The following is a 15613-nucleotide window of genomic DNA, read 5'->3' as shown; positions in this document are numbered from 1 at the left end:
TATTACTTAATGTGTAACTAGAGAATTAAACGGAAAAAAATGTATGTATATTTTCACTTAAGCACGTTTAAAAATTACAAATGTTCTACAACTTGCAAAAATACCTTTAATGAATAAATATATATGAAATCTATTCAAGTTGTTTATTTTTTAAAAAATGCTAAAGGCGCGAAAAGTTCCCTGCACCTGTGGTGTTTTTTAGTCCCTCCCTGCGATGTATCGATAAATCAGCTGTTTAAGTATATCGTCGTTCGTTCATCTCTAAGGCAACTGTGCGTATTTTTATATTTTATTCTGACTGGTGATATTTGCTTAAATAGGGATATTTAGGTGTGATAAACAAATTGTAATAGCTTTTAAACTGGGTGTGCAAACCCATTAAGTTTCTTTTAAATCAAGCAGGCCTCATAGCTTGTCAAACGTAAACATTCTTATGTAATTGTTCAGGGCTAGGTTAAACTTGCGCCTGGAGGATACTGACATTTCTTGAATTCCAGTGCTGCAATGGGCGGACACGGACATCACGGAGAACCCTACACGGTGCCCCACGCATCGGCCTACAAGGTGGAGAATGTGCCTCAGCTGTTGGAGGTTAAGGAGGCGCTGGCCCGGCAGGGATTGAAGGACCCATGGCTAAGGTGAGCTCTTAGAAGGGAACTTGAACTACCCTTTTGATATCACTGATTGGACTTTTCCAGGAACGAAGCCTGGCGCTACGAACCCAAGGGCTTCGGCACCCACAGATCCCGTCTGAACACCTTCCTCTTCCGCGGACTCGGCGTGGGATTCTGTGCCTTCCTGGCCACCGTTGCCGTGGAATACGGTCTGGGCATTGGCAAGGGCCAGGGTGGCCATGGACATGGTCACGGCGACGAGGAACACGGCGATAAGGCGGGCCACCATTAGCTAAATTGAATATGCCGAATAAACCCTCTGTTCTCTCGCTCCGAATCTGTTTATTCGCAATAGGGGTTAGGGGGTTTTCACTAAAACTAAAGTAATCCTCTGATCAGTTGATGCGCGGCTTTAGCTCGTCGTAGCACGAGCGCAGGAAGATCTGGGGCTTCTTGGCCGGGTTGAAGTACTCGTGGCCCTTGGACCAGTCATAGCCCACGGCGTAGGCAAAGATCTGCCCGTTGGCATTGAATCCGCACTTGGTGATGGACTGGTCCATGGCCTCGCTGGACTTCAGCTTGGTGCGGGCGTCCTTGTCCCAGAAACTGAAGGTGCCATCGGAGCCGACGGTGACCAGGGTGCCGTGCATCGGATGGAATGCTATGTCGTTGACGGCATAAATGTCTTGGAAGCCCGAGGTGCCCGTGGAGCGGTGGCACTTGAAGGTGAAGTTGTCTTTGGGACTCGCCGGATTGACGTACTGTATGGCCACGCGGCCCTCAATGCTGCCCAGGGCGTAGCCGGTGGGCTCCTTCTTCTTGTCCTTAAAGATGGAAATGGCACGGTGCTGGTACTTCAGCGGACTCTCCTGCCGCTTGTACTCCGTGGGACTGTTCTGCAGCGAGTATATGATGAGCCCGCGGTTGGCAGTGCCCACCACGGCCATGGGGTAGTCCACATCGGCGCAGTAGCAGCGCTCGGGCAGGTTGATGGCCATCATGGGATTGGGCGAACGCGTGTCCCAGAACTACAGGAAAATAAAACATGAACAAAAATGTTCTTTCCACAGGACTTAATTACCTTTAGGGTTTTGTCCCAGGAGCCGGTCATTAAGCACGTGTATGTGGGACCCTTGACCATGTGGCACGTCTTCACAGGACCGTCGTGGGCCGCAACCTGCATCACCTGGTCGGAGGCCAGATCCCAGAGCTTCACCTGCTTGTCGCAGGAGGCCACGAACACCTTGCTGCCGTCGTCCGACCAGCAAACGTCCAGCACCGGTCCGCCCATGGTCTTGATCGACTTGGGCACGGTGACCCCGTTCTGCTCCACTTCCCAGCAGCGGACGCTGCTGTCCCAGCTTCCGGCTATCAGGAAGTTCTTCTGCACCGTGCTCGGGCTGAACTCCAGCGCCGACACGGAGTCGTCCGGCGGCGAGGCCACCTCGAAGTCGTTCATCCGGTTTGTTGATTGTGTGGCGCCAAACATTATCTTCTGCTTCAGATGTCGCAAAATGTTTGTGTTTATATTTTTTTGCCGACGAAGAGCGCTACGGAAAGTGTGACCAGGCAATCCAAAGTGACCGCGTTGTGCGTTTCGATGAATCTAGTATTTTCCTCCTTAATGATTTATCGATAATCTTCGAGTTAGCGGTATTTACGGGTCAAAGGGCGGGAAATCAAATTGCTTTCCAATTTAAAATTTTAAAATTTTTTAAAAATGATCCCGTTTCTCCTTTTTAAGTCAACTTTAACTTTTTTTAGCTCGAAGTTTGTTTAAGCCGTGCTTACTTTGTTATAAATATAAATAGAAATTTCTTAAGGAATACGGATTACGGATCACTTTGGTGTCCTTTTTCTTTAATGTTGGTTCGGAGTTATTTAGTAATTCATTTATCGGAGTGAATTAAAATAAACTTTACATTGAAACTAAACTTTACAAAGGTATATTCAAAAACACTGTCCCATACTGTTAAACATTTGCCTATTAAAAAAGTTTAAAATTTACAGCCTTTAATCATAAATTAAATTAATTAAAATTTAAAACGTAATTTTTTTTAAGGTATAAAAACAAGAAAAATAAAATTTTAAATAATAATATATAATTATATATATAATTATAATTTTTTTTGTTACTGACTAGGAATATACTTTTAAAAGCTTTATAATTATTAAAAGCTTTGTATTAGTGAGGATTTTATAAAAGTTATGTTTTTAATCAGGAAGTCAAAACCAAATTATATCCTTTATTTTACCAGAGATAAAAAAGTTAATGCACCCTGAAAAGTCGCATCTCTCGACATTATTTTTAATAACCGGTAAGTGCGAGTGCAAAGGTAGCCTACGTATTTTGGTAGTGAATTGTTGCTTTGTGTGCCACTGTCAGCTCGAAAAAAAACCCCCGAGAATTAATATTCGGCGCTCGAAAGTCCGTAACCAAGGGCACCTATAGAAAAGCGAAATGTATTTAATTAACTATATCAACGATAGTGCCATACATACATATGTATCGGGTGTTTTTTTCCGGCGACAATGAAAATAGGTCAATGCTTCAAGTTTCCAGTACATCAGCATCGCGATGATTAAGAGCCGATTCTTAGAAGTTGTGAATGGTACGACTACGACCCGACCGCAAAATATGGAATGCTGCACGGTTTATGTTGAAGAAAACATTTTCGGAATTTACTCATTAACTGGGTAGTTCACCAAGCTCCAAAGAAAATGTGAAGTACGCTCAGAGCAGGGGGTTTTCTGGCCCTTGTCCCAGAGCAACAATTAGAAAGCAAAACACTTCAAATGATTAGAGTTCATGGTTATTTTAAATATATATTTTCATTTTCTTTTTTAATCAGATTATTCATTCGCGGAATGAATTTGAAGCTTTGTTCACTGTGCGTTGTATTACGGCTAAGCATACACATACATATATATATATATATATATATATATATATATATATTCCCTAATCAGTGTGTGATTTCTATGATTATAAATGGATATTCTAGACTAACGACGTGGCGTTTAATACTTTACAATGCTGAATGATTATGGTGTACATATTTGTAGCAGTCGGAAGTCTCAGGTAAGACTGAATGACATTAGGAACCGTTGAGTTCGGCGGCAAGAGTTGCAGTACATTAATCTTAATCTTTGGCCTAAGATGACTAGAGAGAGCGCTCCTTGTTCAAATGCTCACGTTTATGGCATTATTGATCACAATATTCCCAGCTCCGTGTCGGATTGTGAAACTGCTGTCGATCTGGATGCCATCGGATTGGCTTGGGATGGAATCCGTTGGCTTGGCGCTTTTGGATCGAGTGCTGGGCTTTTTCTTGGACCCACCATTAAGATCCAGGGACTTGACCACCTTGAGCAACCCATTGCAGCCCGTGTAGTCCACCACTTGCTGCGTGGAATTGCTGCCCAGGTAGATCTTTCCATCGTTACCCGTGTACTTGAGCGATCCACTGTTGCTCTGGATCTTCAGTCTGGTGGCATTGCCAATTACTTGCAGGCTGCCCGAGTTGTTGACAATCCGTATCCGGTTGCCATTGCCGATGATCCGCAGATCCCGCGAGTTGTTCTCGATGCGGTACTCCTTGCAGTTGCCCACCAGATCCTTGCTGGCAAAAATGGTCGTTTCCGGGGGCGTGGCACTCCTCTTGGCCTTACTGGGGGGTTTAACCTGCTCTTTGTGGCATGTGGAGCACTCGTCATCGTCATACGAATCGCTCGCCGAATCGGTCTCTATCACACGAACGCCCATTTTCGTGTGAATTACCTCAGAGTTCGTTTCTTTCCGCTGCTAATCACTAGCAAAAATCACCGCCACTCAGTTTAGGTGGGCAGTTAGCTCATTCTCCAAGACTTTCGCTGTCTCCGGGGGAACACTCCGAATGATGAGCAATGTTTTGGAATGACCAGCTGCTATCTAAGGTCAATAATATCCAATATCCAATTGTGTGAGTTTATGACTGCCAACGATTGAGTTGATAATGCTGGTCGATCGTCTGCTTCCGTCAGGGGAATTCCCTTCGATTTCGTTGCTTTTGTTATGAGTTAACGATTTTCGGACCGCTTTCGCTGTGTTCTCTGAACGCTGGCACTTTGGCTATTGAACGATAAAGCCGCTCGTCAGCCGCTTTTATACCAGGCGGAGAGTCTAGCAGCGGGGCTTTTTTATTTCGCCCGAGGGCCGCCACGATAATCACCTCGTAGGCATGAGAGTACCGAATTTTGAGGCACTCTGCCAGCTGGGGAGACCTTTGGTAAGGTCGCCAAATTTATTCGGCATGATTAATATGCACCTGTTGGGGACCTGGCTATCTGTTTCAGTCAGTAAGGCTTATTCATAGGTCCCTTAGCTCCCAGACAGAACGCCCATTTCCTACAATGAAATGAAATGATAAGAGTGTACTATCGGACATTAACAATAACAGCGATTTAAAAATGTATTTTATGTAGAAAATCATTTAATTTCCTTACGGTTAAATAATATAATATAATATGGATAAATATTCAGGCTAAATTGGCATTTTTTAAATTCAAATTAAATTTAAGATATGATTATAGAAATTGGTATTTTAAAAAAAATCATTTTTACATAAACACTATATTATTAAGAACGGATTTTTTCACTGAACAGTTTTCTTTGTCACCATAATTTCAAATAATAATAATAGTAATTTAATAATAATTTTAAAAATAATTGCTGTTATTTTTATTTTAAATAAAAAAATAAAATTAAAGTATAGGTAAAAAAAAAATAAAGATTATATTTACATCATTTGTACATGTTTAATTTTTCTAAAACTAAAAACTCTTTTCAGTGTATACAGTTATCAGTCCAAGAAGTACAACCAAATTTTAATGGGGATTTTTGCCAACACCCCTTATCATTGTTAAGTCCCTTGATATTGACTGGTTGATTTCGGTATGGGGTCGTAAATCGTATTGCCAAAACGCCACATAATTAGAATACCTCAAAAACAAAAGGGTAATAACCCACCCGTAGATAAGACGATAAAGTTTTCCGCTCTAGAAAACTCCCATCAACATACTTGATACTTGATAAATATTTACCCGGCTACCAAGTGGGATATTTCAAGTCAGTCGTTTCCTAGTCGAGTCCCTGATCTGATTTTATTAGCAATTGATTTACCACACATATGTACGCTGCGAAAGCTTCCGATTTCGAATCGTCTTTCGATTGATCTTTTTATTATATACATATGTTCGTTTCAAGTTCAGCTTGGGTTTCGTTTTCAGTCGGTTGGCGAGCTCGGTGGCGAGCAGAACCTGGAAATACAAAACATACAAGTATGTATCGAGATGGCCACTTGGATAAACACGCTATAATGTAAACAGTTTGGCCAATGTTTGTTCGTGCGGGGAAAGCACCGGATATATATACATACCATAGCAACAAATGAAAGGGGTGCACTGAAGTCAATTGCGTAAACTGTTTTATTTTTTTGTATTTGATTTTCAAGGTACATTTTTGTTGACAAATCAATTATCTCTTTCGGAAAATGTATAAAATGATTTATTTGCTAGATCGCAATTTTAGGGCAGTAAACGGGGACTTTTCTGCAGTTATCTCAATCAGTACTTGACACCTACCAAAGTCGAAATAAAAAAAACCTCTATATATAAAGCCTTATTAAGTACAAATCGGTAGTAGTTATATCAGCTAAATCGCGCAGCACACACTTCACACATACAACCGAAATGGAGAAATTGGGCGAGCGCTGAAAAACCCCCTCAGCCCATCATCATCATCATCATCACCGTTGGCACCTGCAGCTATTAGCTACTATCTAGCACTCGTTCAATACCGGTACTAATGCCCCTCCGACGAAAAAATCACCGAAGCCAACTCGTTTTATCTTTTATTTAGATCATCATTAAAGGTTCAAGTTCTGAACCAAAACAAATGAACTTTATGATACCTGTTCTGACAGACACTTGATAAGGTGTGATCGGTTTTAGGGGGCTTTTAGCTGAGATAAACGTATAACGACCTCTTACCAGGCGGTCAAGATCCCAGATTACATCGTGCGAGAGTTATTTTGAACCTATCAAAAGATTGCAGTCTTATTTATGGCTACATACACAAACAACAATTTAATCATCCGTTCTAATGAAATAGAGAAAATTAGATTATTCGCTTTCTCTTTTTTTAGTTAAAAATGCTTTTTAGTTTTATTTTGATTTTAATTATTTTTTTATTTATTTAGTTTTAAGTTTAACCTGTAATATATTAAAAATGATATTTCAGTAATGTTTAAAATATAAATATATCTTTTGTTTCCAAAATAAATGCAGTTCGTCCTATACAAGAAGGGTATGAGTTATAAGTAAGTACAGATAATTATTATGGGTAAACAAAGATCAATTGGCATGAAATAAATAATTAAATTAATTATATTAATTGTATTCCATATTTCCTTTATAAAAAAATATATCAAACAAAAAAAATTGGCTCCAGTTACAGAAAATTTTTTTTTATGTCAATTACTAGATGTTTTGAATATGATTAACAATATATAAAAAGTAGAAATAGTTAGATAGTACAAAATTATTTGCGTTAATAAGATGTAATAACATCTGAGGCTGTAAAAAGTTCACTCTAACTATCTGCTAGATAGTATTCACAAGATACATGTGTGAAATACGTTCATCCCTAATATTTAAGAAAGCTGTGAACTTTTAAAACATATGTTATTTACCATTCACAACAGGATGTAAACAAAAACTACCATCACTAATATTGTGCTTTTAGAGAGAGCTTTCCTTTAGAAATATAATAACAGCACGCAATAAGCAACAACACAAATAAAATAATTTGAAAACAAAATCAGTCCTTGTTAATATTGAACCACGTAAGTTAAATTTTATTATTTGTAAACGTTTACCAAAAATAATATTTTCAGAATACAAAATGACTTCAACATCAAACGTTTTAACTATTGGAATAAAGGAGACCATCGAAAACTTCGACAGACCCTCCGAATTTGAGAAACGAATATGGATCCCAGAGACCCGAAAAGCTAATTTTCAAAAATATTTTGAAGAACACTTACAGAAAATTTTACTGAAAGGTGCTAAACCATTGAACAGTGAACCTGATGTTACTGCTGTCAAAAGATTTTCAGCAAGTGAAATTAAGAAAAATGGCTACAAATATGAGTTTGGATCGAAATTTAAAGAAAATGGATGGTTAATAGATGGACCTTCATTTGAGCCCAAAGGCGTACTTAGACGAGTCAAGAATCGAATAAGCAAGGACCATTGGATCAATGATAATGTGGCTAAATATAGCAAGGATTCCAGAGGCTTTATACAAACAACAGTTAGTAATGCATTGGACGAGGAACAAATTGAAATCTACCAATATTTGTGTTATCTTAAAGATAGTTCCAGTAATAAGTAAAAGGTTCATGCAATATTCTAAAATAAAATAATTATGTCCACCCTAGTTTGAAAACTTCTTAATAACCATTCACAGGTGGTTGTAAACAAAAGAAGTACCATCACTAATGTGAGCTTTCATTGTTATGGTCAATTTCATAAGTAAACAAGTGAAAGAACTGTGCCCATACGAAAATCATTACATTTTATAAGGAGACTTAACTGGTAAGCTGAACAAGTACCATTCCTAAATGTTCTACTTATTACGTTTTTTTTATAATACAGAACATGACGTCGAAATCGAATGTTTTAACCATTGGAAATGGCAGTTGCGAGTATTCAGACAAATTGCCAAAAACAAATAACCCTCAGGCGTATTTAGAATTTGACTTTGAGAAACGAATGCAGAAGTTACTTCTCGGAGGGGATAAACCACGAAAATTGGATGAAACATCAGTAAACAGATTTGCAGCCACTGAGATAATAAAAAATGGCAAACGGTATTCCGAATTCGGACCTGATAATTTTGAAAATAACGCAGTTATAAGTGCTGTTGTCTTTGACCCCAAAGGCGTGCTATTACGTATAAAAAACAAAATCGATAAAAAACACTGGGTTAAGGAAAATGTTATTCAGTATTCAAAAAACTCTATGATGAACGCATGGCAAATTGTATCCGATGCCTCACAAGAGGAAGATATTGAAATATATCAATATTTGCGATACCTCAACCAAAGTTTCTGTAAGAAGTGAAAGTTGACTAGATTTTCTAGAATAAAATTGTTTGTTTTTAAGATTATTTTTGTTTTATTAAAAGCTTGTCATTTTTATACAATAAGCAGTTACAAAGTCCCAATACATTTTGGCAAGTATTTTATATTGGAGCCACTTTCTTTGTTTATTAACCAATTTCATGTAATATATGCTAACAAAAAAGTACATCGCTAATCTTAAGCTTTTTGATGTAAACTTTCAGATGTGAATTCGATTAATGCTTCTCAAGTTACAAATTATAATTTTTTTATAATTAAGTGGCTCAGCAAATATTCATAAGAATGGCAAAAAAAACACACACAAATAAAAGTGCTAAAAATGACTCTTTGGAGTTGTCCACAATAAGCAAGCCAAGTCGGGGAACTCCTCGGATAAAGGATAAAATAAACGCGACTAATTTTCCAAAAATTCTGAGTAAAAAATGCTAAAAAGCAATATTCTTCCTGCTCCCCCGAAGGACGATATTTGGATTTACACACAACTTCTATGTTTTCTGTACCTTGAACAACCCGCCACGCGGAAGAGAGTTTATCATATGTTCTGGGTGATTTCAAAAAGGCTGTATGCATAAAGTTCTTCAATTACATAAAGTTTTTGAGCGTTACAAAGAGTTAAACATAACACAACATTACCGTATTAATTGTAAAATTATACAAATGTACATTTCATAAAATAAAGTAAACCATTTTTAAATTTAAAGTTACCGATATTCATATAAGGTTCACCCCAAAAGGCAAACAGGTGTTCTTTTAAGTAACCATTCACATACAGATGGCAACAAATAGAGATGACTAATTTTGAGCTTTTGATTTTTGCTTCATGTGAAATTATTTCTAATAAATAAAACGGACCCACCATTTACAATTTAGTATTATCGTAGACATTTGAAAAGAAAGAACAATCTATATGTAGGAAAGATTTCCCAAAATGGAAATTAAAGCTCAACCTAATAATAGTTCCCCGAATAGTAACTCCAAACCATGTGAAGCACCAGTGCTTAATATTTCAGGAAAGGTGGAACCGAAACAAAACACTCCCCGAAATAAGTGTATAAAACAACCAGCTACCGTTCCCTCTACAATTGTGAACGTTCCCGAGCCGCCAAAAATCAACCCGAAATCATTTCCAGTGATCATAGGAAGGGTCCTGCTAAAAACCAATGACCAACCTGCAGTTGTGCCGAAAATAAATTTAGCTGACTTTGAGCAAAATCTTTGCTTATTATCCCTAGAAAAGCCGGCTGATAGAAAACGAGTGTACCACATGTTCGTATCCAATGAAAAAGAGTTGGAAAAAGACTGCCAAAAAGTGCGAAAAATGTACGAGAATAGAAAAGACATCAGGATTGTGGACCAGATGATATTATACACCCTCTGTGCGCGATCATTGTATCACAGAGTCCAAAATAAATTAACCGATGTTGAGTGGAACAAGCAGCGCAATATTTTTGAGACTGATAAGAACGGGGAAAAGGATATTTGGAAACTTTCTCAAAAATTATATGAGTTAGAAAACGAAGAAAGGGCAAAGTTGTTCAATTATGCAAAGTTCTTGAGCGCCACAAATAGCTGAATAGCCATAATTTTTGAAACACCATATCTGAGGAAGCAAAACAAGAAGTCACCCAAAGTAAACGAACTCTTTACAGAAGAACATATAGAAAATTTAGTAAAAATTTTTTTTTCATTGATTTTTTTTTGAATTTATGTCATTTTTTAATCATTTATTTAAAAAATAAATAAATAGAATAAAGGTTATAAAGGTTCACCCTAATTGGCAACCATATGATTGCCATTCCGTCGAAAATATAAACAGACACCAGCACTAATTCTGTGCTTTCCCTGTGAACTTTTTGTTGTGAAATAATATAGAGCTATTTCGATAGGCTGCCAAACAATCCATCTATTTAAGCGATTGCTTGCGGTCATCACAATTTAGTATTAGCGAAGGCATTAACAAATACACATTATCAAAAAAAATTTAAATCATGGAAGCTGAAGCTCAAGAAAATAACAATACACCTTTGCCAGTTAGCAGTTCGAAAACTGAGTCATCAGCAGAATTACCAGTGCTAAATATATCCGGATGGGTAAAGCCTGAAAGGAATACTTCCTCGTATTAGGGGAAAAAAGAAAAAAGCTCCTACGATTCCAGTGGAGCCCAAAGTCAATCCGACCACATTTCCAGTGATCCTAAGTAGAATTCTACTTAAAAGCAATGTTCCACCTGCAGCTGATCCGAAAATAAATCTAGCAGATTTCGCGCAGTATCTTTGTTTCCTCTGCTTGGAAAAACCGGACAGTCGCAAGCGGGTGTATCACATGTTCATAACAACGGAAAAGGATATCGGAAAGGAATACGATCATACGAGGAGACTCTACGAGAATCGAAAGGAGTACAAGTATGTGAACAACATCAGCGTTCAATCAGTCTGTGCGCGGTCATTGTACCGTCGCGTTCAGAAAAAGTTCACCGATGTGAAGTGGAACAAGCTGGGAAATGTTTTTGAGACTGACATGATCGGACATAGAGATGTCTGGGGCATTTCTGATCGAGTTTATGCCCTTCGGATCGAGGAACATGAAAGGCTGTTCAATTACATTAAGTTCATAAACTCATCATGAGATAAATACAAACTTTTGATTTTAATATTTCATAAGTGTAAATTGTGATATTGTTTTCTTTTGTATTAAATCGCTTCTATGCACATACTTGAAGTATAGTGGATTGTTTGATTAGAGTAACTTTCTGTAGCTTATCTTAAATTGGGTGAACCCATAGTGACTCAACAACTGCTCCAATATGTAGCCATTGGTGGCGAAGAACACGGCACCCTGCAGTCCAATCCAGTAAAAGGTGTTCCACGTCCGGAACTCCAGCAAATAGGCGGGCAGTAGCCACAGCGCCTGGGCGAGCAGCCAGAGGAACAGGAGAGTGAAGCACCTTCGCCACGACAGCAGCTTGAAGTTGTTCAAACAGAGCGGAAGGAGGGCCAAGTACCAGATAAAGTACTGCGAGGTTACCACCGAGTTATAGGTGACGATGACGAAGGCCACTGCGAAGATGCAGAATGGTAGAGTCTGCCGGAACTGACCAAAGCTCAGACTCAAGTAGAGGATAAGCAGGAACTGCGGAGCCAGTACTAGGAGCTTCAGCATCACCGACGGTTCCGGCACGCTCGTTGCACTGCCCAAGTATTGCAGAAGGAACTGCAGTGAAAAGTTGTGACGCGGGTCCTTGCGCACGAAGTGGTACAGGTAGGCCTCGTATATGTACTCCCAGCCGTACATGGAGTAGAAGGTCCAGGTGAAGGCCACCAGGCTGACAAGCGTTCCGATCACCAGGCACCACTGTTGCTTGTTGGGTCGCAGGATTTGACACAGGAAATCGAGAGGAGTTTGTGTGAGGCGCGTCGACAGCGACAGATAGTAAGCCAAACTAAACAGCAGCGGATACAGTCGGAGGTGGATAACCAGCCCGTGAGCTAAGCCTGCGCCAAATATAAGCCAGTGGCTCCGGACCTCGTCGTGCTCCGACTTCAGCAGCAGATAGATGGTGAGGATCACGAAGAAGCTCGAGAAGCAGTCGCCACTGCCGCGTGTTGATATGACAGCCGTCAGCGGATTGTAGAGCCAAAAGCAAGCGGATGCGCGGGCCAAGTTCTCCGGATGACTTCTGGCGTCCAGGGCATCCAACGATTGGTTCGACTCCCGAGGCCTGTTGAACTTGCTGAGTAGGTGCTGCACGGTCTTCTGGTACTGACTCTTGATCTCCATGTGCACCAGGCGGTAAATGAGCGTGGCGATGAGCAGATCAAATGTGGCATACAAAAGCTTTCCCCACGCCGGATGCAGCAGAATGTTGAGGGTCTGCAGGTAGGCCATAATCGGGCTGTATCGGTAAGTGTGCCTGGCGAAGGGTGTGCCGCCCGCCAGCACCTGGCGCGCTCCATCCGTGACCACCTTGTAGTCTATATCTGTGTATGGCACGGCGGACTGACTGTCGTGTAGTTGTCCGTAGCATATTAAGGCGAGGCGCAGCAAGGCGGAGATTAGCATGTGGGTCTTAAAACTGGTCTGAAGGATCCGGCCACCCAGTCGCTGCCATCCCACAGTCGTAATCTTTGATTGCGACATTTTGTTTATTGTTCTCGATTGTCTACAGCTTGGTCTTCATTTCCAAGGCGCTCTTGCGGATGCAGTTGAGGAACTCCTTGAACTCGGTGTCGCAGATCTTGTGCTGCACGTTCAGATCCCGCGACACGCACACCGCGTACGCCGTGGCCTTGTCCGCGCACTTGGTCAGCAGGACCGGATAGTTGCGGAGTCGTTGGTTGGCCTTGCGCACCGATTCCATGCCTCAGTCTCAGCCTCAGCGCTTGTGCGGCGGCACTTTGACCTCCAGCGGCGGCAGGGGATCGGCGATGAAGCAGTCGTACAGGGGCTTCGAGAAGAAGATCAGCAGGGAGCCGGTGAGGAAGGAGATCTGGAAGAGACGTGGATTCCGTTGGATCCACGAGCGCTTGGGCAGCACAGCGGTTCGCCTGCGCTGGGTCGCCTGTTGCTGCTCCTTTTTGTCTAGCAAGTCTTGGATATCCTTTGGTGGTTTATACTGCGGTATGGTCATTATTTGTTCCTGCAAGTTATGGCGATATTGGAGTATCAGGGGCACAGAAATCTCGGCAGCACTCACGACTTGCCGGTTGGGTTCTTGTCCCTGGATGCTTCTGGCAGGTAGACCTTTTCCAGATCGATTCCACTGCAGCAAAGCGATTCTTTATGCCACTTCAGACAGCACTGGCGCATATCCTCCAAGACATTCAGGCATTTATCCTCCTGGTAGTTATTATCTGTGAAGAGTGCCGCCAGCTTACATAACAATCGAAAAAGGAGTCAATGCAGGCGCTTACCCTTTAGGCAGGCTTGTATGCGGCAGGCGTTGGCTTTGCAAGGATCCTTGCGCGTGTTAGACATGTAATCCTGCGCTTATTTCCAGAGGTATTAAATCCCGATTGCAATAAGTGAAAAATACAGGCTGCTGAGGGTGCTGCTTCTTCTTTGCGGCTCTAGGCATTCACAGTGCACTGGAATAAGGTTGCCAGATCGCGCCACGGCAAGCAGTGTAAGCAGTGCAGACAGTATACTTAATAAATGAAGGCAAAATAGAAAACCATTAAGTAAATAATAGCAAAGAGTATTATCATTGCTTTTATTTCTGAGTAATTTTTGTTGTTATTAAAAATATATATGTTTTACTACCAGGTTGTTCCGGGCGAATGCCAGCCTGCTGCGGGAGCAACTGCCATTCAGCCAGCAACGCCTACATTCGGGCACCAAGGAACTGTTCTTGTGTGAAAAACACACACACATTTGTTTTATTTCGCTAGGACTCGAACGATTACTTCACAAATCCCAAAATGCCGTCGAAAAAGAAAAAATACAACGCACGCTTTCCGGCGGTAAGTGGAAATCCCGGCGGGCGGTTGGGAAATCGCCGCCGCTATTTGGCGGCCCTGAACGCCGAAGATGGGTTATCAGTTTTCGTGCATATGTACATACATACACGCCTCGCATAATCAGAGGCTCGAAAAACAGATCAAACCGGGTGCGATTGGACTATAATATATAACTATTGACTATGTGTTTACTCCATTCAGGGCCGCATCAAGAAGATAATGCAGAGCGACGAGGAGATCGGGAAGGTGGCCCAGGCGGTGCCCGTTATCATCTCGCGCACGCTGGAGCTCTTCGTGGAATCGCTGCTGACCAAGACGCTGCGCATCACCAATGCGCGCAACGCCAAGACGCTGTCGCCCTCGCACATGAGGCAGTGCATCGTGTCCGAGAAGCGGTTCGATTTCCTCAAGGAGCTGGTGCGCAACATACCCGACATCAGCGTCGCCGAGGAGGCCGCCTACAACGAGGACGATGTGCTGCGCAGCTCGCCGGAGGATCAGTACCCGGACTCGGACACGCCATATGATCTTAGCCTGCCATCGACGTCCATGCGCTCGCAGGCGAATGGAGCCGCCGCCTACATGCGCTCCATGAGTCTGAATAACGGAGCTGGAGCTGGCGGTGGCGGTTGCGGAGGAGGAGGAGCCACCAAGCGGCAGCTCCAGACACAGCACAGCACCACCTATCCAAATCCCACCACCATCCTGCCCGCCAAGCTGGCCCGCTCCGAGTCCACGCCGGCCTACACGCCCCGCGGCAGGCCGCCCAATCACCTCAAGAAGCAGTCGGTGCAGCTCGACACTGCCATACCTGCCCCGATCTGCAGCTACGAACTCAACAAGCCCATCGTCAAGATCGACTACAGCCACGTGCAGATGCAGATGCAGACGCCCGCGGCGAATCTGTGCACCCCGGATGCCTCCGATTCCGGCTCAGGATCGGGAGCCGGGTCAGGGGCCTTCAACTTCGACATCGCTGCGCCGGTGATCAACATCGATCTGACGAACATCGTGGCCGCCGGAGCGGCGGGCAGCAGAATGCCCACCTCGATTGGATTCGCACCGGCCACGCCGGCGGATAACAACAACGTTAACCAAATGGCTGGAAAGAGCAGCGCTCCCATCATTCCAAAGGCCACCGCGGCATCAGCGACCCCCACTGAAACCGTTTTCGAATTAGACGAAGACTATGACAATATTTGATTAGGATTTATGTGAATGCGCGTTTAAATTATTGATACATTAATATGTACTCTAGGTTCTAAGTAATCACGATAACATTTTTTGCAAAATAAAGACCATGCTGGATTTTAAGCTGACATAAAATGGCGTTAAGTTAAGTCAATTTTGCTACAAA

At 42.0% G+C, this 15613-nt stretch overlaps 12 protein-coding genes across 15 annotated transcripts in view; 5 read left to right on the top strand and 7 right to left on the bottom strand.

The window, feature by feature from the left end:
- LOC128256682 (aminopeptidase N) overlaps window positions 1–15613 on the bottom strand; it is a 153679-nt gene that overhangs the window by 60290 nt on the left and 77776 nt on the right.
- On the top strand, window positions 176–951 carry LOC128256713 (NADH dehydrogenase [ubiquinone] 1 beta subcomplex subunit 3). Of its 3 annotated transcripts, none has more exons than XM_052987242.1 (3): window positions 176–272; window positions 498–638; window positions 699–951. In XM_052987242.1, the coding sequence occupies exons 2-3, from the start codon at window positions 505–507 to the stop codon at window positions 904–906; spliced, it is 342 nt and encodes a 113-aa protein (XP_052843202.1). In that variant the 5' UTR covers window positions 176–272; window positions 498–504; the 3' UTR covers window positions 907–951. The 3 variants fall into 3 exon arrangements, with proteins under 3 accessions (XP_052843202.1, XP_052843204.1, XP_052843201.1); XM_052987244.1 differs by having other exon boundaries at window positions 243–330; XM_052987241.1 differs by lacking the exon at window positions 176–272 and adding an exon at window positions 295–435.
- Window positions 915–2216, bottom strand: LOC128256697 (protein Rae1). The gene is made up of 2 exons (XM_052987220.1): window positions 1696–2216; window positions 915–1642 (listed from the first exon to the last, which is right to left on the bottom strand). The coding sequence occupies exons 1-2, from the start codon at window positions 2101–2103 to the stop codon at window positions 1010–1012; spliced, it is 1041 nt and encodes a 346-aa protein (XP_052843180.1). The 5' UTR covers window positions 2104–2216; the 3' UTR covers window positions 915–1009.
- Window positions 3412–4748, bottom strand: LOC128256708 (uncharacterized). The gene has a single exon (XM_052987235.1). It carries the CDS (start codon window positions 4378–4380, stop codon window positions 3799–3801), a length of 582 nt encoding a protein of 193 aa, XP_052843195.1. The 5' UTR covers window positions 4381–4748; the 3' UTR covers window positions 3412–3798.
- On the top strand, window positions 5890–8252 carry LOC128256711 (uncharacterized). 2 transcript variants are annotated; one of them, XM_052987239.1, is made up of 4 exons: window positions 5890–5933; window positions 7358–7498; window positions 7550–8052; window positions 8125–8252. In XM_052987239.1, exon 3 carries the CDS (start codon window positions 7558–7560, stop codon window positions 8047–8049), a length of 492 nt encoding a protein of 163 aa, XP_052843199.1. In that variant the 5' UTR covers window positions 5890–5933; window positions 7358–7498; window positions 7550–7557; the 3' UTR covers window positions 8050–8052; window positions 8125–8252. The 2 variants fall into 2 exon arrangements, with proteins under 2 accessions (XP_052843199.1, XP_052843198.1); XM_052987238.1 differs by lacking the exon at window positions 8125–8252 and having other exon boundaries at window positions 7550–8094.
- On the top strand, window positions 9664–10446 carry LOC128256705 (uncharacterized). The gene has a single exon (XM_052987231.1). The coding sequence runs from the start codon at window positions 9729–9731 to the stop codon at window positions 10371–10373; it is 645 nt and encodes a 214-aa protein (XP_052843191.1). The 5' UTR covers window positions 9664–9728; the 3' UTR covers window positions 10374–10446.
- On the top strand, window positions 10577–11518 carry LOC128256706 (uncharacterized). Its single transcript, XM_052987232.1, is given in 2 exon segments — window positions 10577–10911; window positions 10913–11518. Coding segments are annotated over 2 exon segments (636 nt in total). The 5' UTR covers window positions 10577–10788; the 3' UTR covers window positions 11426–11518.
- Window positions 11428–12937, bottom strand: LOC128256689 (GPI mannosyltransferase 1). The gene has a single exon (XM_052987212.1). The coding sequence runs from the start codon at window positions 12935–12937 to the stop codon at window positions 11537–11539; it is 1401 nt and encodes a 466-aa protein (XP_052843172.1). The 3' UTR covers window positions 11428–11536.
- Window positions 12924–13157, bottom strand: LOC128256726 (uncharacterized). Its single transcript, XM_052987259.1, has one exon. The coding sequence runs from the start codon at window positions 13155–13157 to the stop codon at window positions 12960–12962; it is 198 nt and encodes a 65-aa protein (XP_052843219.1). The 3' UTR covers window positions 12924–12959.
- On the bottom strand, window positions 13173–13427 carry LOC128256722 (uncharacterized). Its single transcript, XM_052987254.1, has one exon. It carries the CDS (start codon window positions 13425–13427, stop codon window positions 13173–13175), a length of 255 nt encoding a protein of 84 aa, XP_052843214.1.
- On the bottom strand, window positions 13295–14036 carry LOC128256724 (cx9C motif-containing protein 4). Its single transcript, XM_052987257.1, has 3 exons — window positions 13711–14036; window positions 13494–13650; window positions 13295–13436 (listed from the first exon to the last, which is right to left on the bottom strand). The coding sequence occupies exons 1-3, from the start codon at window positions 13772–13774 to the stop codon at window positions 13427–13429; spliced, it is 231 nt and encodes a 76-aa protein (XP_052843217.1). The 5' UTR covers window positions 13775–14036; the 3' UTR covers window positions 13295–13426.
- On the top strand, window positions 14099–15582 carry LOC128256694 (uncharacterized). The gene is made up of 2 exons (XM_052987218.1): window positions 14099–14259; window positions 14458–15582. The coding sequence occupies exons 1-2, from the start codon at window positions 14218–14220 to the stop codon at window positions 15457–15459; spliced, it is 1044 nt and encodes a 347-aa protein (XP_052843178.1). The 5' UTR covers window positions 14099–14217; the 3' UTR covers window positions 15460–15582.

The sequence above is a fragment of the Drosophila gunungcola genome (assembly GCF_025200985.1).
Source record: "Drosophila gunungcola strain Sukarami chromosome 2R unlocalized genomic scaffold, Dgunungcola_SK_2 000027F, whole genome shotgun sequence".
NCBI classification, from domain to species: Eukaryota; Metazoa; Arthropoda; class Insecta; order Diptera; family Drosophilidae; genus Drosophila; species Drosophila gunungcola.
Note: the sequence above shows the minus strand (reverse complement) of the source record. Positions and strands in the feature narration are given on the sequence as shown.